The sequence below is a fragment of the Rhipicephalus sanguineus genome, chromosome 3 (assembly GCF_013339695.2).
Source record: "Rhipicephalus sanguineus isolate Rsan-2018 chromosome 3, BIME_Rsan_1.4, whole genome shotgun sequence".
Lineage (NCBI taxonomy): Eukaryota > Metazoa > Arthropoda > Arachnida > Ixodida > Ixodidae > Rhipicephalus > Rhipicephalus sanguineus.
Genome location: NC_051178.1, coordinates 138,808,159 through 138,833,439, shown reverse-complemented (window position 1 = coordinate 138,833,439; position 25,281 = coordinate 138,808,159). Strand labels below are relative to the sequence as shown.

Below are 25,281 nucleotides of genomic sequence, written 5' to 3'. Positions count from 1 at the left end.
TAGTGCAAGCTTGTTCTCTCGGTACGAGACTTCTGGATTCAATGTATCCCTTGTGAATGCTTGGAAAAGTGCAGCAACCTTAACACGATTGGATTGGTAAGAGCTCCACAATCTCCAAACCCAAACAAATCACAAAAAATTTGCGAGCTGTTAACAACACAATTTGCAAGTTTTTGTTCTAAATCCCATTTCATAAACACAAAGTTCCATAGAAAAGTACAATGATGTACAGCTGACAAGTTATCATGACCACAAACTGGCTGGCTGACATTCAAACTTTTGTGCGGACCTATGGTTGGCAGTTTTTTCACAGCTCAACACCCTTAGAAAGTAAGAATTCACTGGAATTTGACATGTTGTGAGTTTGGAGAAACAGGCACGAATCGCAAATGTCAACAAAGCATGACAGCCAGATGTGGCAAGTGAACTTTCACTTTTTGTCTAACAAAAAATGGGCTTCTCGATTGATTCCCATCCTTTAATTCCTTTCGTAATTCAGGCAGGTTTGGCATCTTTTGGTAACATGCGAGGGTTCACTGGCCAGCTGCCTGCTCCTAAAAGTTCACGTACTGCGCAATGCCACCAAGCAAAAAGAATGTTGCACATGCACCACGACTGCCACAAGTGGTAGAGGCTAGTACTTCCAGGGTTACCCATACATAAGTATCCACACAAGTGGGCCGGGGAATGGCTGTCGCCGCAGTGCAATCGGTAGTGAAACATGCGCGTTATGCAAAGGTTGCGGGTTCTCCTCCCACCGGCCAACCAGTTTTTCTTTCCATTTCCATTTATTTTGTAATTATGGTTTCAATTAAAAAGTACAAATAACACCCCGTAAGCCCTCCTTGGCTGCATTATCTGTAGGCTGGGCCCCTTGAATTCTCCCGCTTTGGTTAACTATTTACGACGACATCACACATATGAAGACTGTGAGTCTGTCCTTGCTCCAATCTTTATCCAAGTTGCACATCAGCACAGAAGAAGGAACTTACTGTACACCAGCAGCAGCTTTTCTTTCAGCATCCCTGACAGCGGCCTTCAGAGCATCGACTTCACTGGTGAGCTTTGCTAGGGATGCTATTATAAACATGAAAAAGATATATATTTTAGAACAAGAATGACAACGGCACCCTTTACACATCACGTACAAATGTTTATTGCCTGCTATGTGCCTCTCTTTCGCCTGATCTGTTGGTGTTGTGGTACTTCCCTTTCCTTATTAAGCAACGTGTTCAAATGTCACACAAAACTACACTTTTGCTTCATGAGCAACTGCCTTTGCAAAACAAAACCCATGTAGCAAACATTAAGCAGACGAATGAAAGTCTCCAGAATTCAGAACGTAGTTTACAAGCTAAAATAAATCAGGCTGCAACTGAGGCACAGTCATAATGCAGGCATTATATGGGGTTCATTGATTGATGACTAAACAACTTCGCACAATGCAAAACTTGGATGCTTTAAGGACAAGATTTAAAAGTAATGAACATCAAGCTCTGTCTTACTCTCTTTCTCGGATAACTTTGAAGAAGTCTCGTTCAACCTCTGCAGGCATCCAGTCTGAAACAAGTAGACAAATAAGATACCAGCAGTGTTAGCCTCATACAGGCTTTGATAACAGGTATGTCTCAGAGTATATCTGAAGCACTGTACACTTAAAAAGTATTTGACTCGCTGTCCCACATCTGTGAAAGCACCAACAAAGCTGTGGAAAACCACCAAGACAGCTTTTGAGGGAAGATGGTATTGTTTATAAATGGGAAATCATATGGCCCATGAAGCGAACAAATCTGGTGGTAACATCCTATGGTACAAATACTCATATGACCCAACTAGCATAGGTCGGCAAACTCACTCAGACTCAGATCGAACCGTGAGTCTGAGTCAGTCTGAGCGAGCAATATTTTGGTGAGTTTGAGTCCGAGTTAGTTAGGTTGAAAAAACTTTGGGGAGTTTGAGTCCGAGTGAGCCCCATAAGCAAAATATATTTCTTGAGTGAGTCTGGGTGAGCTACACAGCGCCTGTGTTGTGTCCTTTCTTACGTCCTCATTTACGTAGCGCTGTGCAAATATGTCGATTATAAATCACCAACTAGCCCATGCTGCCGTTCTCTCGAGCTACACAGTTTTTGCCAACCTATGGCTTAATAGCGTTTGCTGTCGGGCTAGTTGGTGCATAGCTGAACTTCAATTGATGGCGCAAATGTTAAGACAGGAACGTAGAAGACACGTAAGACAGGGACAAGCGCACACTCGCAACTAAATTTTATTCTTCCGAAAGCTTAGCTTAAGAACCCTCAAGCATGCGCACAACACCACAAAGGCAAAATCAATCTCTGATACCCCCGCTTGATCAAAACCTATCCACCAAAAAACTATACTCATTTTGATAAAGAGTTATAGAAGGAACACTGACACACAGATCGCCAGCTTTCTGTATGTACATAGCCTCAGCCAATTCCCTTGCCACTTTGTCTTTGCTTTTCCGCAAAATGCGCACGCTGCCCAGTAGAGGTTTACACGTGCAAACTTTACAGTGTTGTGGCAAATGAGATCCGGTCCCATTCCTCATAGACAGGGCATGCTCTGCTAGTCGGTCATTAATACATCTGCCTGTCTGGCCGATATACATCCGGCCGCAACTCAAAGGAATCTTATAAATAACACCCGTAGCACATTCCATAAAGCGCGTCTTCTTCGTGTGTTCTTTCCCACACCCACAGCTCTTATCTGACGACACACGAGCACAAATACGAGATAGTTTTTTCGGAGCCGAAAACACCACCGGTACATTATACCTAGAGGCCACATTTTTCAAAGAATGAGATACCCTGTGAATATAGGGAATGACGACGGGACGCCTATTTTTAGCATTCACTGGAGGAGCACCACTGACATCACGCCGAACTTTCTTCAGTAAAGCCTCGCACACAGATCCTAAAAGCAATGAAGGGTAACCCGCGGAAACAAGTCTAGAAACTTGCAGTTCAAAGCTTTCTTGAACTGCATGTGAGCAGGACCTATTTAGAGCCATCTGCAAACTAGCAGTTGCTATCGCTCTCTTCACATTCTTCGAATGAGCGGAATGAAATGGCAAAAATTCTTTCTGAACACGAGGGTGATACATCCAACATACATGGTCTTCGTTAATCGTGAAAAGAATATCTAAAAATTGAAGTTTGTCACCAGCGGGGAGCTCATGAGTAAACCTGAGCCCTTGTCCTAAAGCCTTAAAAGTGTCTAGGACTTCAGTCACACACTCTGAATAAGCGCAACTTGGTAGTTTTGTCATAACAATTAAAAAATCATCAACAAAACGAAACACCTTCAGAACCTTGTCATTTAACAAAGCGGATTCCAGGTGATCCATGTTAGAAAGAAAAATGTTGCACAGCACAGGCGCGACACATGAACCTATACAAATGCCTTTCTTTTGCACAAACAGTTGATCATGGAACGAGATGAACGTTGCGTCCAGGTAATATTCCAACAGTGCTAAAAAACTTTCTACTGGAACTGCAGCATTGTTCATAAAAGGTACCTCCCAATTCTTCTCAATGCATGACCGAACGGCCTTAAATAGCTCTGCATGGGGTACCGAGTAAAAACAGCTCTTCCACGTCTATCGAGAAGAAAAACCCTGCGGAGAGAGCGATTGTGAAGAGCGAGAGCGAGTGTGAAGAGAGCGATAGCAACTGCTAGTTTGCAGATGGCTCTAAATAGGTCCTGCTCACATGCAGTTCAAGAAAGCTTTGAACTGCAAGTTTCTAGACTTGTTTCCGCGGGTTACCCTTCATTGCTTTTAGGATCTGTGTGCGAGGCTTTACTGAAGAAAGTTCGGCGTGATGTCAGTGGTGCTCCTCCAGTGAATGCTAAAAATAGGCGTCCCGTCGTCATTCCCTACATTCACAGGGTATCTCATTCTTTGAAAAATGTGGCCTCTAGGTATAATGTACCGGTGGTGTTTTCGGCTCCGAAAAAACTATCTCGTATTTGTGCTCGTGTGTCGTCAGATAAGAGCTCTGGGTGTGGGAAAGAACACACGAAGAAGACGCGCTTTATGGAATGTGCTACGGGTGTTATTTATAAGATTCCTTTGAGTTGCGGCCGGATGTATATCGGCCAGACAGGCAGATGTATTAATGACTGACTAGCAGAGCATGCCCTGTCTTGAGGAATGGGACCGGATCTCATTTGCCACATCACTGTAAAGTTTGCACGTGTAAACCTCTACTGGGCAGCGTGCGCATTTTGCGGAAAAGCAAAGACAAAGTGGCAAGGGAATTGGCTGAGGCTATGTACATACAGAAAGCTGGCGATCTGTGTGTCAGTGTTCCTTCTATAACTCTTTATCAAAATGAGTATAGTTTTTTGGTGGATAGGTTTTGATCAAGCGGGGGTATCAGAGATTGATTTTGCCTTTGTGGTGTTGTGCGCATGCTTGAGGGTTCTTAAAGGGGTCATGAACCACTTTTCCAAGTAATGATCTAATGGCCTCAGTATCGGAGTGTACTGCCTCCCGAATCGATTGCCGCAAAAATTTCTCGAATCCGTCAAGAATCAGCGGAGTTACGGGGGTTTGGCGCACGCTCCCAGCGCTTTCTCTCTTTTCTCGTGCCGGCGAGCGCACTGGAAGCTAGACAGGGAGGGATGGCATGGGGGAAAGAAGTTACGCCAGCGCGCGTCATGAAACGCAATCGCTCTCCCGCTGTGATTCGCTTGCGCGAGTGCGGCTACCGTGTACTGAGGAGTGCGGCGCCGGCAAGTGGCGGCACCCCGCGGCAAGAAGCGCATCTGATCCGAACGCCGCTCTCGATTTACGTCGGCTATCGGCCAATAAGCATGCTATGTCTCTTGCGACGTACAGCGGACAGACGCCCCGCCCACCGACGAGAGTGAGAACCGGCCTCTGTTTGAAAAGAGGGTGCCTGGGGAAACGGCAACTTCGCGCTCCGCTTGTGGCCATTACGCGGCGCGCACGACTGTAATATTTGGCAGAGCAGTTCATAGCCGTGTCAGCTTTCCGCAGGATGTGTTTTTTCAATCAGCCCAAGGGGTGCTTCATGACCCCTTTAAGCTAAGCTTTCGGAAGAATAAAATTTAGTTGCAAGTGTGCACTTGTCCCTGTCTTACGTGTCTTCTACGTTCCTGTCTTAACATTTGTGCCATCAATTGAAGTTCAACCAACCTATGGTCTTATCTACTCAACTTCAGCATTACTATCAGTCTTACATCGGCTCACAATTATACTCACGTCTACTCACACATACCTCAACGCACTAGCGTTCATACGCCAGCTCAGTAATTATTGATCAGAGGCGTGAGTTACGGAATAGGAGGGGGGAGATCCTTAACCCCCCCGCAAATTCTTTCATGGGAAGTTCTCGATAAAAATATCTCACGTGAATCATCTCTTTCAATAAAAATGTCATTACTGGATTGCAACCACACATAACTCGTACTTGAAGGTACGAGATCAAAAGGCTCCAAGTAAAGCACCAATTAGGCGGGATATTAGTATTAAAGAGCATTGACACCATGGTCAAAAAAGGTAATTATACGCTAACAGACTCATGAGTCGACTCACTCAGGCTCAGATCAAGCCATGAGTCTGAGTGGGCAATAATTTGGTGAATTTCAGTCCGAGTAAGTACAGTTGAGAAAAATTTTAGCAGGTCTGAGTCCAAGTGAGTCCAGTTGAGGAAAATTTCGATGAGTCTGAGTGAGTCCTAAGGGCAAAATATATTTTATGAGTGAATCTGAGTGAGCTCCACATCTTTTGCCGACCTATGCCAAGTAGTGACATCTTGTTGACATTATGACATAACGATCACGTCATCACCTCAAACTGTCTGATGATGTCATCATCAAGTGATGTCACCTAGCAGCGTAATGTGATGCCTCTTGAAGCAGTAGCGTACTGTGCACTTCCATGCACTGTCTTCGGGACTGGCCCACACTTATGTGTGTGTGAGCCCACTATGAAAAATCCCAACCAAGTAGAGGTTAGCATGTTCACCATAAAAGTGTCCCTGACTCTCTCCTTTGATTTGATAAAACATCGGGAATTTTAAATTTTTCTTTGGGTAAATTAAAAGACTCTTGCAACCCTAACCCCTAGACCCTGGTTGTGGTCTTTTGTTGCACATAGAGTTCTATTGTGTGCCAAGCAATTTGTGTCCCTTAACTTTAAGCAGGCAAAACCTAAAACTCTAATCCTAATCCTACTGGGGAGTTTCCAGGCATAAAGAAATTTATAGCCTCATATTGCACACAACACCAGCACTCTACCCAGAGCCATCTGTCCATTTTCTTTTGTTCAAGAAACACGTTTTTACTAAGCAATTGTGGGATGCTCCAATACCTCTATATTCCTGGCTCATATGTATGAAACTATACCCTGTTTCGTATTTAGCAGGCACAGCTACCGAAACTATGCAGCCATAAAAATTTTACTAAGCATGTTCTGCAGTGCACTTATTTTTTTTATATACAATGCTTTATATAATATGCTTTCTGCAGCATATTTACGACACATATAAAAGCAACAAATCATAGACACAAGGCTACACCAAACCACAATATACTTGTGCATCTTTGCACCACTTGTATGCGACACACTGTTTCGGTTGTGACCACAAGCAGTGTACTGTCGTCGTTGGTCACAGAAACCAGGTCAATCCACTATTTTTTAGCAGTAAATAGGTTCAGACCTGCGTGTGATGCTTTCAACACAATAACTACGTTATATTTTGCAATGTAAAGGTATGAGACTTTGTGCTGTATCAAAATATATGGCGCGCTTCTATAGATTGCTTGCACTGACATCACTGAAACAGTTACATTAGAGCACCAACATGGTGGGATGTGAAGTTTGTAACGTCACGTTAGTGTTATCAGTACATCGTATGCAGGTTCCTTCGTTATACATGCACAAAGGCCCAATAACATTAAAGTGATGTCGTTATCACACTGAAGCATGTCAATCGCTGCGTGATTATACTGTCTCGAAGTCATCTAAGCCGCCATGTTGGAGCCATGTTTTGCGTCCATGATGTCACGTGCAAGCTATAAATAATGTTATTAAATGCGAAGCATTTCTTAGCGAACTTCTGCGACTTTTTCAAATGTGATGCACTATATTTATGGCCACAAAGGTGCCATAAACAACTTATAGTCAGTAGCACTTATATTTCATACAGTGTTCATGGCACATTTATGGTGCATTGGTTTAAATGTTACAGCCTATAAAGAATAGATGCCAAATTTTAGTAGAGTAGTAGTGTCTAGCATGTGTGCTGAAATGTTGTGACAAAGCGCAAGATCTAGCTAGCCAAAGGGAATTGATGCTTGGGCATCACACGTTAATGCAACATCTAAGAGATACAGTAACTTATGCTCACGCTGCTGCCACGGTTTCCTCATGAAAAGAACTGAATAGTCCTGCATTCATGAGCGGCGCAGTCAGATAAGAACACCAGCTCTAGTGGGTGCACGCAAAAGTATAAAAGTTAGGCAGCAATGTTGTCGCTGGTTTCCCAACTTTCCACTGTGCGTCATGGGCAAACGCTATCGCGGTTTCAAAGCTGATCGATTTCAAGTGCCACAGGTCACACACCGCGTGGCTAATTAACGCGCGTCACTAGAACTTCGAAAAGGTCGGAATAGCTACAATGCGTCATTAGCCCTGCACCACCGTCAAGCTACGGCAGCTAAGCGCATGCTGGAAAGAAGCAGCTGGTCAGCTCCGACTCTGCATAAAACCACACAGCCCAGCTGTGCGCAGCTTGGCATCTACGTAAATTAGGAGGGGGGTCGCAAGCGTGAGGTCTTAACGCTGTAAATGCGACGCAAGCGGCATCAATAAATAACGAAACGACACAGCGCTAGGCACACAAACTCGCATAAGCAAAATGCGGACTGGAAACGAAACGCCAGTCTGCGGCAACCACGGCACACAACTCGAACGAAGCATTTCCGTACCAGCGCCTTCGCAGCTGTGTCGGCTTCACGGGACTTCGTCATCAGCTCGTCCTCTTTCTTGCGAAGCGCGGCTTCGACGGCGGCTCTTTCTTGCTCTTTCTGCAATAGTTGCTTGTCCTTCTCGTCTAGTGACTTGGAGTTGTCCTCGAGCGTCTTCTTCAGCTCGTCGTGACGGGTCTCCAGCGACTCGCGCTTTTCCGCCATGGCCCTCAGTCGCTCTTGCAAGTCCCGGTATTGCACCTCCAAGGCACTGTACTGCGAGGACAAGTTGTAGTAGCAGAATCCGATGAGCACCAGCCCGATCAAGAGTGCTGCGAGCAAGAAAGGCGGAGCGCGTCCGCCGTAGTGTGGCCGCAGGGCACCGCGGTTGCTCCCGTTTGATTTCATCACCGCGCCAGTGAAATGTTCGGAATTACGGCGCTGCTTTGGTAGAACTGCGAGGAAGGTTGATTCTAAAGGAATTTCAACAGCTTCGACCCATCACTGCACGATGACGCCACAGGTCGAGTTGCACGGACTGACAGATCACGGACACGGAGCCAACGGAGCGGCGACCGTAGAAAATGCGGACGTAAATAGTACATGGTTGCCCGACTCAAGCCGCGTCTCCGCTAAGCAGCGCCGGCTCCCACGGAACGGATCCGGGTCACTTTCAGTTTATTGTGTATTGCCAGAATTAGCACCCCTGTGAGGACAGGTATACCAGTGGACGTAGATAATGCGCTGCCGACTCCACCACCAACGCCTCCTTTATAAAAGGTATATCATGGACCACACAAGGGAGTGGGCGGTTCATTTCAATGCGGATATGTGCGGGTGTGCGCTCCGCAACGTTTTTCTCATTTTACCTTTCCACCCTTCAGGTGACCACCTGCGGGAAAAACATAGACGGAAGCATGGTTCTGCACCTGTTCATTTCTCTGTGTCCTCATACACCACCACCCCTACACACTTTGTGGACTCACAAGATACTTCCCCAGAAATATTTTAATTTTCGTGAATGTGCGTTCGTTCGCAAATGTGTGTACGACGAATGCCTGTAAAATAACTGCACGAAAAAAAAAATCAGAGAATTTTCCAGCAATATGTGAACTGATAAATTTTATTCAGCACAACATGACTTCATGGACAAAACAAGTTTGCACCAAAATTATCACAGCTAGACTTCTCACACTTATTTCACACATATATGTACAAAAAATCCGTGTGGTAGTAGAGAGTGTGAAGATAAAAGTACAAGGAAATTAACAATATTTGAAGTATTTTACGAAAAGCACACAACGCATAAAAGCATAAGAAATCGAACCGTGTCATCTTTGAAGGCAAGCAAATAATTTTCCAGTTGTTTTCAAATAATGACCAACTGTTTACACCATTACCATAGAACAATCTTCACATCTTGGTAATTATTACCGTAAAAGGATTTGTTCGTCGTCTGCTCCACTAAGCAAATTATAAGAAATTCTTATGTTTTATGCTACATTATCGACACGGGGATAAAGTCTATCGTACTTCTGCTCCACTTTCTTCTGTTCGGTTGAGCACAGTGGACAATTCTGACACATTAAAAATATATATTCGTATTTACAAACAATGACTATTTGATTTGTGTTTGATGTTTCTGAATATTCACACAACCCACAGGTGAGAACTTAAAAACTATGCTGCACAAAGAGTGGTTATGTGCACATTAGTAGTGCCTTATTAAACCACATTTTGGCCTTAAACAAAGACGCTGCAATTCATATGGTAAATGAACACTCTACAACTTGTGTTTGATCTTAACATTGCAAAAAGCAAGGGCAAATTCACAATATCGTGAAAGAGTGTTGCATAATAAGCGAAACACAAAGAATTGCTAAAGACGACTAAATATTAGTATTACCTTTTTTTTTCAAATATATTTAGGCCTGTAACAGAAACTGTCCCCCCCCCCATCTCAAATGTGCAAAATTTCCAGTAATCTTTTAAAGTACACATACAGAGGAGTTTGCCACAGGAAAATCCCTAACAACAGCTTTTTCAGCATTGCTTCTTGCTGCTAAGCATAAGTTCATGAGTTCCAATTCCTGGCCATGTTTTAATGAGAGCAAAATGCAAGCGGGCTTACTACTTAGATTTAAGTGCACGTTAAAGAATTCCTGGTGGTCAAAATTATTTAGAAGCCTCCACTATGCCATGCACCATAATCACATCAAGGTTTTTCACTTGAAACTGCTGGGCTTCTTAATGTTTTGTTAAGGAGATGGTGCATTCCCACATTGTCCTCTTGACTGTTCTGTACTTGCACTCTCACTTTCGTTCAAATGCACTGCGGAAACAGCTGTATATTGCATGCTTTGTTTGTTGACTTTAATGGCGCATAAGCAACTAAGGCTATCATGTGCCAGCATGTTGCATGCACCCACATGCAACAGACCAGACACTTTTCAGTATTCTGACTATGTATATGTCATGTGTAGTCACAAAGTTAAACTGTGCTTAATGAAGACTTCATAAATGAAAGGTACATGAAGGTGCTCGCATATACACTTGTGCATCATCAAACTGGCAAACTAAACATGTCACATTCATGGAGTTAGCACATTTCTCCATTTGAATGCAACCACCGTAAACACAGTCACTCCCCAATCGAGTGAATGCACATGCATTACAACATTTGAGAGGAGTCACAATCGATTTGTCTCTGCTACAGGTAACATCTCGCAGCATGGTGCCGTCTTGCCCTCTAAGCATGTCTCACTTCCTGTGGACGTTGTTGGCTGTCGAAGGACAGTCTATGTTTGGCGACACTTTGGAACTCAACTGAACATTGCATTCTTGAGTTGGGTTTCCAGTGTTGTCTGCAAGTTGAAGTCCAAGCTTTTCATTGTAGCCAGCAAATGCGCGCTCTATCCCAGTCCGCTGCACAGACAGCCAAGCTAACGCTATCCAATCTACAATGTGTGACCAGGTTGCTGTCTGATGTGGCCTCCAAAGTCCATCGCCTACAATCCAGTCTGTGTAAATGGCCGTCAATGTAGACAAAAAACTGCAGGAAACCGTATCGAAGAGTCCCGGTGCCTCAAGCACTTGTGTGTCTTTGTCGATGAGGATGCGATGTACCCTTGGATCGGCCATGGGGCTGCTGCTGTCCACAATGAGCACCGATCTTCTCAAAGACTGTGGGCCGCACTGCGATAGCCAGATGGTCTGAACCCAGTCATGAAGAACATCATTGTCATCAGTAACATGGCGTACCTGATGTCAGGAAGAAAAAGTATGGACATCATAAGAAGGCTGTGTCACAAATATGCAAGCAAGAAAATCTAATGACGTTAGTTCTGAACTATGTAGAAAGGAAAGGGAAACAAATTTTATTTGGTGTTGATACACTGTAAAAATGCTGCATGACAACCAGCTAAATGTTTAATGCAGCCTCCTGTGCTACGTAAGTGGTCATTGCAAATGCAAATGTTTGCGCCAGCCAGACAAGCGGCTTACCAAAAAGCAAGGCAAGGTAAGAAGACAGCAGATATGTGCATATAGAGTCATTGCAGTTTGACCATTCTACCTTGCTCCTTTGTACAATAATGGACTAAAGAAACAAGAACTGGCAACTCTGAACACTCACATGAACGTTACTGGGAAATATGGAAATGTCTTGAAGGTCTTCCTTCAAGCCGACGTAGAGAGGCAGCTTTTGGCCGTCTGCCGTACACGAGAGCACAACGTTTACGACCCTCGACGATTCATAATCACAGTTCCTGTAATTGACGTTTAGGAAGTCCGCGGGTTTGTCGAAGTAGAGGGCCACTTGACAGCCTATTCCGATTTGGGAAAGAGCGAACTTTTCAGTGCGATGCTTGGAGAAGACAGGATATCGTGGCGTCAGCAGGCTTTTGGTACCACCCACGATGAGACCCTGCCTGGTCATGAAGCGCTTCATCCATCCTCTGGATGCGCAAAACTTGTCCTGCGAAACACCGTAAGCAGTGGCCAGCACACGAGCCTTGGTTGCTATCATGTTCCATGTCACCTTAACACCTTTCTTGCGGCTCGCAACAACAAAGGCAGCCAACTCGGTTTCAATAAATGAAAGCCTGCCTGATCTGGGTCCTCGGAAAGAGAGTTGATCCGAGTGGCAATGCTGGAGCCGATGTTTATCCAATCTCCACCTTCGGACGTTACGTTCCGGCACTGAGTATCGTCGGCCCGCACAGCGGTTTCCGACCTTTTCGGCCAACGCGATTACCTTTAGCTTAAATTTAGCTGTATACTGCTCCCTCCTGAGAATGTTTTCGTCATTTTCCACAGAAGCCATCACAAACCACGGGATTAAGACGCATGTATAGGCCGCGTTTCAGCCACAACACAGCACAACGACTGATGGTCACTCAACGACTCGAAGGCAGCGCCGCACAACAGGAGTTGAACAAAAGGTTTCGGTTTCGGTTAGACTGAATGACACTGCGTTGTTGCCGCAGTTTCTTCGCTATGGTCATAGAGTTTCTTACAATTTTGTATGAAACTCTATGGCTATGGTCATACAGATTCTATAACTGGAGTAAATCACATCAACAAGTCATGAGCAAGAATAGAGCTTTTATGAAGCATTGCAAAACTTTAGAACTCTGATGCCAAGTTGTGATAGCTCGAGTTTTCGAACGGGCTCCGAGATTTTGAGCATTCCGCTGCGTTCTGCGCATTATTGGCCTCGAGGAGTTACGGAGTCGCCCTCTATCGGACGCGCCTCGATTGCGTGCTAGGCAGGATACCGCCGGCGCGCTCCCCATTGGTTTTGCTGTCGGCGCTCTACAAAAACACCTCGCGGAAGCCCTCCAGGGCATTTCTCTAAGTACTTTCGAAATGAACTGTGTTTTTTACTGTCAAAATAATCATTTTCGACGAACTGAAAGCACGAGATAGTCTACAGTCGCTATCTCTTGGCAGAAAACCGAGCACCCGCTTCACGCTGTCACCGAGTTGGAGACCCCTGAACCGGCTTCTTGCGTGAAAGGTAGACACTCGCTGAGTGCAAACTATGTGGAATATCTCGTTACAGTAGACTGCCTGTATAACCAAACGGAGCATAACAGAAAGAAGCCTCAAGCCAGCGATCGCACGGGTTCGCGACGACTGACGGTGCCTCTTCATGTATGAGCGTCTGCATGTATGTTCGTACTGATGGTTTCGCGTTTGCTACGAGCGCGTTTTGGCACCACGCTGTGAACTTTAGGCCGCAAAATATGAGAATTTGTGAGTAAACGAACAACTACTGTTGCGCGGACGCTATCAGAGTAGTTCAAAAACAATTTCCTTACAACTGCGGCTTCGGCGCATGGCAACATTGTGATCTGCCGTCCCGACGATTCAGTGGTTTTTTTTTTTCGGTCTGAATTCGTGTACGTTTCAATGTCATTTGACAAGTTGTCTCGCACTGCGTATTGATCGGTCTTCTCAGCTGGCAAATGCCGCTGCTTCTGTTTCTTTATTCAGCGCATTCGTTTCGTTTGGTGCTCACACAAAACGTACGTGAGCAAATGCGACGCCTTTTTTTAATGCTCCTTAATTATCGTTCCGTTTGCATTCCAGTGAACTTGCCGCTCTCTGTCATCAACAAATTCATAGACCAAAGCTTCACCACTTCGAGATTACTGGTGGAAGGAGAACCAGTCTACGAGACCGAGCATGTAGTAGCATAGAGGAGGCTATATTAGTAGCATGCGACGCCTAGGAAAAGAAAGAAAATACAGTAACGTTTGCCGGACTTGTTCTGCAAACGTCGGCTGTGAACTAGGACCCACATGAACTTGAAATAGCGGTGAATAAATAGAAGGTATGGCAGCAACCAGCAGCCGCAAAACAGGATAGTAATTATTTGGCGTGTACCCCAGCAATTTTGGCAGCAGCGTCGTGTCTAACGCCAACAGGGTGGCATCTTTCCCACGTAAATAAATGTCTCCAAGAAAATACATGGGGTTGGCCGGTGGGCCGATCACAGAGGCAATGCAAAATTTATGTAGCTTATGAAGCAATGCATGCCTCATCAAATGGGAAGGTTGCCTGTCGGCGTCCCGCGTCGGCGGCGTCAACACGAGTGATGCAAAAAATAATCGTCACGTGATGGTGTCACCATATGACGTCATCATGACGTCACAGATCGCCAAAATGTGTAGCGTCATTATGACGTCCCATAATGTGACGTCACATGATGACGTATTCACACGTCATGGTCGCTTTGCATTGCCTCCGTGATCGGTCACGGAGGCCGTGCAAAACCGCGTTAGGTGCAGAACGCTTTTGGAGGGGGGCGCGGGAGAATCAGTACATCGACTGACAAGAAGAAGATGGCTTTCGCCTTCTAGTCATCTTTAACGAATGCATAAGGGACCCTGTGCGTTTTTTAATTCAACGTATCTAAACAATGACTTGCGAATCTGCAGCCGATTTTGTGGACGCTGAGCACGGGGCCAACGATCAAGAGGTCGCATTGGAGGGTTTGGCATCGCACGTGGTAAAAGGTAGCGCTTTTACCATCCTGTGGCGGATAAGCATCATTTGCTGGCTGGAAGCGCGCGCGAGTCATCGTCTCAGTGCGCGCTGTCTGCTACTCACCGAACATCGCAGGCCCGACGCAGTAACAAAAGTCTTCGTCGCGGAAGTGCTCGTTGCACACAAGACTCGTAGCGGATGGCTACTTGCCGGTTCTTAGCTTTACAACCCATGCTTCACGCTGTTTCTTGTCCCGCGGTTACCAGTGCAGGCTGACACTGGGATCCTTTGCGTAAGCGCGGCACTGCGGCACCGAGCGGTAGAGCCCCATGTTCGTCGCCTTCGGAGGCAGCCACTCTATTACAATGGTTTCAATTGAGTAGAAAATGAGAGAAAACTTCCGAATTTGAACGGACCGCAGCGCATGTGGGACTTGAAACTCGTTTTCAAAGCACGCGGCAGCGCTCCACAAGCAGCCGACGCGGCCGCTGAGACCACGTGATCCTGCCAAGCACGTCACGCCGACGGTGGCGCCGGCGTTTCCAGTGGTGGGCCTCGAGGCCAATAGTCTCAAAAGCCCCGCAGAGCGGTCTCAACACCAAACCGGCGGAAAACGCTACAAGGAATGAACTGAATCGAAGAGGTTTGTAAACTGAATGACCTAGTGAAAAAGTTGAGTTCACAAAGTAAACAAATTTTTATCGTTTAATGTCAGTAAAATTTCTGAGGACCTCTTCAATAGATTATTCCTGAATAATTAATTATTCAGTAGTGTGCATGTCTCGGAACGTTCGTACTATTGGCCCGGTGTGCGACCGATGGCGGCGCTGCGAACGGCGCCTGTATGACGTCAGAGCGGGGATTCGTGCGCTTTCGTCTGCTACGTAGGCCCAGCGCTGTGTTCAAACCGCCGTTGTGGTAAATCTCAACAAAAAAGCAGTTCAATTGGTTATCTTGCGTATGGTGTCTACTGACGCTGTTCGAACAGCCGTGGGACTGCTTTTAACGTTGATTTAGAACAACAACTATTTGTTTTTTTAGAACTGCGGCCGCTTGTCGCCGCGGCGAGTGCTGCGCAATGGTGAAGTACTGCTCTGTGCCTCAGTGTACTTCGTCCGCTAGTGAAAAAGGCGTTAGCTTTCACAAGTACCCTAAGGACCCAAAGCTGAAGAAGTGCATCGCAAGCTCAGAATGGGAAAGCGCCCCACACCTTCATCGACCGTGTGCAGCAAGCACTTCGCGGACAGTTACTTCTGCTACACACCGTACGCGCGACTCTTAGGTAAGCTTGTGACCGTGTTTAAGCGCCTCGCCAATACTTAAGGCGTTTATTGCACGCAGGCTATAAGCATAGGCGACTTACACCAGGTGCGGTGTCGTCCCACAACCTGCCTCGAAAGCCCCTAGACAAGGAGCCGACGACGCGGACTCCGAATCGCCTCGCAGGAAAGCGCGCCTCGTGAGCTCAGCTGAGCGGCGCAGGATATCTGAGACTACGGCTGCATTTGGATGGCGTAAATACGTATTTTTTATGAAGGCAAGCGCGCGCCTAGCGGAGTACATATCATAAAGTCATAAGCGAAACCTGTTGCCGCTGTTTAGTGCACATTCTTTAAAAGTTTTCACCTGAGGCAGTGGAGACGCTTTTTTAAAAGCGGAGCTCTTTAAGCTTTTCGTTAGGCTGCGTGGCGTGAAACTGGACGCAGCTTGCCTTTGCCACGTTAATCTATGTAGCCCTGTGCGTGGTATAATCAGCGATTAACTATTTGTAATATTCTAATACACATGCGACGGCCTTGTGCGGTATTAATAGGAACTACGACGTCATATCGTTTTCACTGAACCAACATTACGGGACAAACTGCGGTCATGGGCATCGGCAGGGGGGTGTGCAACAAGGCGGCACTTGCGCACTTGTTTGCAGGACGAGAGCAGCGACGGCCTCGACCGCGCATTCAACAACGTGGCCTGCGTCGTACACCGCCTCGCCCTCGATGAGGCACCGCTACCTTTCACAAGCTTTATCTACATACTTGTAGATGCTGGAGAACGGCACGTTTACTGAAATATCGAAAGCACCACCCAAACTAATAAGTATCGTACGGCGGAAACAAGATAACGAGCGAGAACACTCACACATAGTTTCACTTTCTTAATAGCAATGCGGTCGGTGGCATCGGCGCACTCGTCGGCCATCCGGGGGATTTCTTGGTCCTGTCGATTGGGCCGCAACTAAAACAAGTTCAAGATTACACTTGCAGGCGTTAGTTGACCGTCGCGAGGCTGTTCGTTCGACAATGTTCCCTCCTGAAGCAGACGATCCGCATACAGGAGCAGCGGCTGCTGCAGCGCGGTTGAGAGCGGAGTCCCCGCTCTGACGTCACGCGAGAGAGGGCGCCACTCCAAGATCTCGAGGCCAATCGGAGTCCGATACCGGAATCTGGTTTTCAGGAACACGGTACACAGAAAGAGACAACACGAAGTGTTGTCTCTTTCTTGTTTTTGTCGTGTTGAAGCCTTTGTTGTGTTGATGCTACAAGCATCAACAAGACAACACCGCTTCGCAACGATGTAAGGGAGCGACTAAGAATAAGCGTAATAATTGTTTGGGTTTTACGTCCAAAAACCAATATATGATTACGCCGTAGTTGAGGGCTCCGGAAATTTTGACCACCTGTGGTTCTCCAACGTGCACCTAAATGTGAGTGCAGGGGCCTCTAGCATTTCGCGTCCATCGAAATGCGGCCGCAGCAGCCGGGATTCGATCCCGCGGCCTTCGAGTCAGCAATCAAGCACCATAACCACCGCGACGGGGGAAAACAATAACAAAATTAGAAAAATTAAGGTTGATTTCAGCATCGGAGAAAATCTAATTTTATGACTGACAGCAGGGTTGCCACTCACTTTCGAGTAAATGTCGCCAAATGACGAGCAAAAAGTCGCCAAAAGTCGCCATTTTTTTACAAACCTCGCCAAAAAAGTCGCCATTCTAGATATGTGCGTCATACCTAGTAATAAAAATTTCCTCTCACGTATAGCCTCAAAGAATACAGTACCATCCAAGACCCTTAAATTATATGGACGTTTCTCAATGCCAGTCGTATCACCCGCTTCACCATGGGAGTGCATGGTGCTGCTTCTCCGACTAGCCGCAAGATGTGCGTGGTGGCGCAAGGGTGAATGAAACGCTCATGATATCCTTCCATCCCTGTCCGCTCGTTTCAAAGGTAAAAGTGTCACAAACCTTGGGCGAAAACTTTGAAAGCGTTGTTTGTAGACAGCTTTACGTACCCTTATAGGAATTAAAAGGATTATAAAAGGTTTATTGAAGGTAACACGACAGAAGTCTTACAGGAACCGATCATTAGTGAGTCTTACACCTTTTCAGTGTGAACTAATATGATACCGGACGCTACCGACCCTTTCTTACAGTCACTTATATCTACACGCGTCAATCCGATGCGTTAATAATGAACAGGTAGGCAATGTAAAATGTTGTATAGCAATTGTTGTCATTGCACACGCTCACCGAGAACAGTGGAAAATGCCTCAATAAATATTTTTTTTTTTGCACAAATAGCCGCGTATCCTCCTCTCTTCGCTATTCCGAAACAGTCTTTACCAGCTGAATTGGGGGTACTGCAACAGTGAATAAGTGCCAAGCTATTCAGAACAGTTGGAGCATTGGCGGTACAAATGGTCGGAACACGCGGCCAACCCGTCGCCTAGCCCCTTCAGAAGCGACACTTTGGAGAAGCTTAAAGCGCCGAAAGCTATTAACTTACAGTCAAACACTGCCCCCTCGCGGTTTACATTTTGCTAGAATATCTCGGGGGACGTTTCCGTGCCTCCTGCTTCTAGATGAATTGAGGAGATACACACGAGTTACAGGACGGACATACGGAATGACGCGTATAGTGTGCACACTCTACTCTTAGGTATAAAACCAAGAAAAAATACAGAGAATGTTGCCGCTCATTCGCTGCGAAGACACTGAGCTTAGGATGTATAACTCAGCGGAGACGGAAGCCGAAAATCGCCAAAAATTCGCCATGTCGCCATTCATAATTTTAGGCCGCCACGGGCCCCTCAAATTCGCCAATTTGGCGAAAAGTAGCCACCATTGGCAACCCTGACTGACAGGGCGAGAGTCTGAGAACTTACGCATGCGTCTCCGCTTGTCCTTTCGCATTCTGACAAACGGAGACGCATGCGTAAATCTGGATGAAAGGGGGGGGGGGGCACAGGTTTGCGCTGTGCTAAGACTGTTGCCAGGAACGCTAATGGGAAGTTAGGCAGTCAGAGAGAATTAAGCTAATATGCATCTTCTTCACAATACGGAGCATCGACAATTAAATTAGGCTGAAGTGGCAATAAGTGGTCCAGCAGTAATAAATCGAGCGTATGCCATGGATTTTAAATGCGAAGCATTTCTTAGCGAACTTCTGCGAGTTTGAGCGTATCTATCTATCTATCTATCTATCTATCTATCTATCTATTTATCTATCTATCTATCTATCTATCTATCTATCTATCTATCTATCTATCTATCTATCTATCTATCTATCTATCTATCTATCTATCTATCTATCTATCTATCTATCTATCTATCTATCTATCTATCTATCTATCTATCTATCTATCTATCTATCTATCTATCTAGCCGCCTACGACTTTGTGCTCTCCTGGCCGTTTCGTTAATCGGATGTATACCAAAATTGGTATGGAATAACATGACCGTATTACGAACATAAATGACAGGTCATAACATGAAAATCATGACATGCATGTCATGAACAGCATGATTTACATTCCACGGCCTTGGGGCTCTTGCGGCCATTCCGTTAATTTCATATATACCAAAACTAGTATGGTGTGACAAGAGTTCATGGCGAACATAATGACAGGTCCTAACGTGCAAATCATGACACGCATGTCATGTGCGGCATGATTTACATGACCAGTCTCGGGGCGCTCGCGGCCGTTTAAATGAATGGATATATACGAAAACTGGTATGACGAGACATTTCGACATGACGAACATAACTGACACGTGGCAACATGAAAATCATGACACGCGTGTCATGCACGTCATGATTTACATGCCACGCTCATGACGCATTCGCGGCCGTTTCGCTAGGTTGATATACACCAAGATTGGTATTGCGCGACGCGACTGTATGACAAACGTAAATTAGAGGTGGTAACATGAAAATCATGACACGTGTGTCATGCACGACATAATTTACATGCCACGCTCATGACGCACTCGCGGCCGTTTCGCTAGGTTGATATTCGCAATGCCCACGAACTATAGGTGGCGCGCCGTGCTTTTCAAGATCGCGCCAGGAGGAGGGTCAACCCGTTCGTTAGCATACAGGGGCGTAGCCAGAAATTTTTTTCGGGGGGGGGGGGGGGGGTTCAACCATACTTATGTATGTTCGTGCGTGCGTTTGTATGTGTGCGTGTATATATACGCAAGCAAAACTGAAAAATTTCGGGGGGGTTTGAACCCCCCCAACCCCCCCCCCCCCCCCCCTTGGCTACGCCCCTGTTAGCATAGGAACAGATAGGACGTGCGAACCGTGCCACTTTCACCGGATGAAGTCACGAGCTGCACTGAAATGGATATGACTAAAATACTTTCCCAAACCATGGAAAGTGCTAAGTACTCGCCACCTAATTATTTGCTGCGAAGTGAAAGGTTATATTTCAGCTCCGTTATCGTGCATAACGATGCTTTGCGAAATCCTGTGCGTGCTATATACATGAACATGTATGAACTAGAATTGACGTATGAGCTGAACGGCACTCCGAGGTAGTACGTACCGAGCCTGCCTGACGGATTTGCCGCAGTAGTAGGCCGCCAGCGAGTAGCGCCATCGCTGCTGCGCGTGATGATGGCTTGCAAACATAAAAGTGTTCTGTGATAATACCCCGTCGTCATTGCTTGCGCAGTCGGAAACGCGGAGTTACGTCTTCAACGGAACACAAGCATTTAACATGCCATTCAGTAGCGCTTGTGTCACAGCCATGCTGAGACTCTAGCCGTGTGTACTTCACTCGCATGTTGCAGGTTCGATCAGCACGATCGAAACATGAATATCGAAAAGAACGCACACGTATGCTTTTCGCAACGTCGAAGAAGTTCGCCGTGAGGCGTGGATTGTGGCCGTGACTGCACGTTCCATCGCTCTAACCATTTCGCTTCGCTGGTCGAGCTCGAGCGTGTTGGCGGCAAGCGGCGCTCCATAATATCCACAATAATTGTGATACATGCAATGCACAAGAGGAACAATGCTTTTATTTGATCTCGCTCAAGGATATTATACATTAAATACAATCAAAGTGACTTACGAGCGTGAAAGAACATTAGCGCTCGAGGGGACGTGAAGTGCAACTCGCTCCTCGTGAGTTAGCAGCTGGTGGTTCATCGTCGCTGTCACTCTCGGTGCTTTCACAGTCTTCTACGTCCAGTGAAAAATCCTCGTCCTCAAGATGGTTTCTTTCAACATCACTGCTGAAAGCAATCTGAAGAATTTCCTCCGCCGAACGACTTCGACCACTCCGCGTCACCACGTTTACAATTACAGAGACGTCTGGGCGCGGAGAACGTTTTGCCATAGAATAAAGAACTAGTTTAGAGAAGGGAAACTATAGCCTTGACAACGGTACGAAAGATAAGCAGCGGTAGCGCATGGAACTACCGAAGGCACCCAAGAGATGGCGCTGCGTAAACAGGAAGCGGAAAACAAAATTTATTGTTTTTTTGTAGGTAGAAAAAAAGCAAATGGCTGCCTTCTTTAGTACCGGGTGCGTATGCGCATACGCGGGTGCCTCGGCTGGTTTTTTATTCTATCCTTTTTAAACAGAAGTGGACGAAAGAGGCCGGGACTCGCGTAGGGCTACGGAGGTCTCGTTATCTTTCGCCCGCTTGTTTTGAGCGCGTCGATACGCCCAGCAGCACGCCAAAGCGCCCTTCGGAACGCAGTACCTGTGCGTACGAAGGTTACATGGAACCGAAAGGCATACATTGGCAACTGGCACCAGTAAGAACAATTCACGAGTGAGTAGAAGGAACGATAATCTTTATTGCCAGTGAGCAAGCGGTAAAAGGCCCTTGTTCAGACATCGTGAGCTCGTAAACGACTAGCCTTAGCAGTACTTCAAAGAGACGAAACAAATTAGATGACGTTTGTTGCCCGTTTCCACCGTCAGCTAGCGCTCACAATAACCAACTTTGTATTGTAGGACAGGCGTAAAGCATCAGCATTTTTTTTTTGCTACCGTTTTCAGTACTTGCTTTCAACGAGTACGCCTGAAGACCCCCGGGTTTGTTGTTATTACAACATATTGCGGTCAGGCTGAGAATACCAAGCAGGTTCACGCAAAGAAATCACATTATAGTGGATGCCTACAGAATGGCAGAAAACATGAGCATTTTAACACGTGATACCGATGAAACGACCCATAAATGGGATATATGCAAGGCCTCAGAGAGGTGCAGAAATACAGAGAAGGGAGAAACGATTTTCTATCCCGGTCATTCTCTTATTGTGACAACGCCACTGGAAAGTAGGCTTCATCAACAGTCTGGCAAAGTCGTGCTCATGCCATCGCATAATTCACTCGTTCATTTGAGCCCACCAGACTTGCAAGTACAAGTGAAATAGCAGCTTTGTCCACTCGTGTTAGCATACAACTCAAAAGCGAGTACAGTGAAGTGTGATATGTTAACGAGGTCACAAAGCAGAAAGAAAAACGCTGAGCTTGAAAGTACGTGTACCTGCCATCGTCGAGGAACCTGTGGAAACTGACGCCTTCGCTGGTATCGCAGCTCCTGCGGCACCATACAGTAGCACACCGACTGCCCACCATAATTGCAATATGATTACTTCGGTGAATTAAAAAACTTTCATGCGTATTTTAGACAACATTAACGATAGAATTCGCAAGAAAACGGAGAGCTGCCAACCATCGGACGATAACTGCGCATATTCTGCGCGTTATCTGCGGTACCCGAGACGCAGCGGCGCACTTTTTGCGCTTCGTCACTGGTCACAGCGACGGTCCGCTTGCTCGCTACCGCGCGCCGGCCGTCAGCGGTGACTCGACAAGGCAGAGATGTTTTCAATCACTGAACAACAAATTTACTCATCATTCAAACATTACTTTCAGTTACACAAGAAAAATCACTTTTATGCGGCAATGATAGCTGCATTTCTCTTAAATGGATGGATGGATGGAGCTATGAGCGTCCCCTTTATAACGGGGCGGTGACATGTCTGCCACCATGCTCGAAGAAAAAGAAAAACTTCCTTGTTCATGCTGGCCTATACCTTGTCTACATTGATTAAATCTATCTTATTATACCAAAATATTTTAAATTCACGGTCTATCTCTCTGCCTCTTAAGGAAGAATGACCTTATCTTCCCCCCCCCCCCCCCCCCCCATTATTTATTTTGTACTTTATCTCTACTCTTCTGCCACCATACTACTAACCGTCTCTTACTTATTCTCCTCGCTGGACGTGTTTCAGCTTGCCATTGTTGTCCCCTAAAACCCAAGGCTTCCTGTAGACTCGGCCCCCAACGTATACCTGGGTGAATATCGCACACATTCAATAGTACATGTTCCATCGTTTCCCTAGTTCCCCCGCAGCATGTACAGTGTCGTCTTCGTTACTGAATCTCGCTTTATAGCTTCGCGTTTCTAAGGCAGCCCGACCTTGCTTCAAACAGTAAGCGCTTCCCCTTGAATTATCATAAAACCTTTCCCTCCTTATTTCGTTTTTTCCCTTTCGGTAGTTACTCAGAGCCGGCTTCTTTTCCATCGCTGTCATCCAATAAGTCCTCTCCGCCTCCCTGACCTTCCGCTTAATGCTCCCTGTTGCCATATCGCCCGCACTGCTAGCCGTATATTTACTGGTGAGCCTCCTAGTTCTCTTTCTCCACTGCGTGTCAACGCTTTTTCTATACAAATACCTGAAAACCTTGTCTGCCCATCTACTCTTCTTCATTTTCCTCAGCCTCTCTTCGAATCTCATTTTGCTCTGAGCTTCCCTCACTTCAAAGCCTGTCCATCCCATATCACCCTTTACAGCCTCAATTGTCGTCTTCCCGTGAGCGCCCAACGCGAGGCGGCCCACCGTCCTTTGATTTACATCCAATCCTGATTGTACCTCTGACTTCATGCAAACCACTGAGTTCCCAAATGTAAGCCCCGGGACCATCACACCCTTCCACAGCCCTCGAAGCACCTCGTACCTATTGTATCCCCATAAAGCTCTGTGCTTCATAATTGCAGCATTCCTCTTTCCCTTTGCTACCACTGCTTTCTCTTGTACCTCCATATATCTATCCCCCTCATTTACCCATACTCCGAGGTACTTGTACTCGGTTACCCTCGGTATTTTTTGGCCCTGTATGAAGACCGCATGGTCTTCGTGATCATTGAATACCATCAATCCACATTTGGTTGCACTAAATCCTAGTCCTAGAGCCTCACATTCCCGTCCGTCCTCTAGCAGCGCCCCCTCTGGCGAAGGATGGATGGATGGATGCTATGAGCGTCCCCTTTATAACGGGGCGGTGACATGTCTGCCACCATGCTCGAAGAAAAAAGGAAAACTTCCTTGTTTCATGCTGGCCTGATACCTTGCTTTTATTACGGCGCCTCTGGCGGATTTTTTGGCGTTGCCGAGGGCAGATTTGAACGGAGCCACTATGGTTTGTTTTTTAGCTGCGACGGGGTCGATTTTTTCGCCCCCCTTCGGCGATGGCTGGAACTTGAGACTTTCCGAGGCCTGGTTTTGCTCTCAGACGCGAAGCGGTAACTCCAGGAGGGTGATCCTCGCTCTCATTGGCTAGTTCGATGCAGACGTCACCGCTCCGTATAACATCGCTTTCTGGGGGATTCTAGGGACGGTGCAGCGTCAACCACGAGAGAAATCAAGAGCTCGATTATTCCCTATCAGGCGATGCCAGTTTTCCCAGTTTACCTACAGTTCCCTGCCGATCCCGCAACCAAAGTGAGCCTCGCGTTCCCGTCTCCCGAGTTAGCGGAGAGCGATTCTTTTCTCCTGTCGGACGCACTCGATGGACGGCAGCGAAAGCGCCGGGACGCGCGCTAGCACCTCTTAGACCTAGCACGAGCAAGCGGAATAGCACATACTGAGACAGCGACGGGAGCAAGCAAGACAACACATTCTCTCGTTGTCGACTTGCTTACACCGTCCCTGCCTCGGTGTGAGCTATTCCGCTTGCGTTATGTATGTACACGAACCAAGCCCAAGCTACTCTTCTTGCGTACAAGAATTTCTACGGGACACTTAAAATGTGTGCAGCTTCATGCAATACATGAAGGAAAAAAAAACGCAAAACACTTCTCAAAACCATTCACCGGAAACTACGTAGAGTCAGCACACATGACACCAATGAAAATGCCCTCAACCTAGCTGTTGCCCAGTACATTTGGTTCATAGGCGCTTTCTCCAACATTTAGCACTTCACATTGCGTTTTCACACCTCACTTGCCTGTATTTCTTTCCAAGAGTCGGTTTCACTGCTAATGAGGACGTGCTTGAAACGGCCTGCCACGTTTAAGTGGTAACGAATTAACGCAACTTTACTAGCTCGGAGCTGTGGACACACGCCCACTACGGTCCCTAATTCTAGGGACCGTACGGCCCACCCCGTTCATGCCTCTCACACAAACCCATCACGCACCACGCGATTGTACTACGTGTTCCGCGTGTTCGGTGGTTGTACCTAACCGTCCCTAGACACACTCTCTGCTCCTAGGTGAAGATGTACTAGATGAGCT

The 25,281-nt window shown here is 46.4% G+C and overlaps 1 protein-coding gene across 4 annotated transcripts in view; it reads right to left on the bottom strand.

The window, feature by feature from the left end:
- LOC119387276 (uncharacterized) overlaps positions 1 to 8,545 on the bottom strand; it is a 425,881-nt gene extending 417,336 nt beyond the window's left edge. For all 4 annotated transcript variants that reach the window (XR_007415406.1, XR_007415405.1, XM_037654617.2 and 1 more), the window contains exons 1-3: positions 7,983 to 8,545; positions 1,506 to 1,560; positions 993 to 1,077 (exon numbers count right to left, since the gene is read on the bottom strand). Coding sequence is in view for 2 of the 4 variants with exons in the window: in XM_037654617.2 (XP_037510545.1) it covers positions 993 to 1,077; positions 1,506 to 1,560; positions 7,983 to 8,369 (527 nt within the window). In the remaining 2 variants the exon portion in view is untranslated. The remainder of the gene's footprint in view (positions 1 to 992; positions 1,078 to 1,505; positions 1,561 to 7,982) is intronic.
- Positions 8,546 to 25,281: the final 16,736 nt, after the last annotated feature.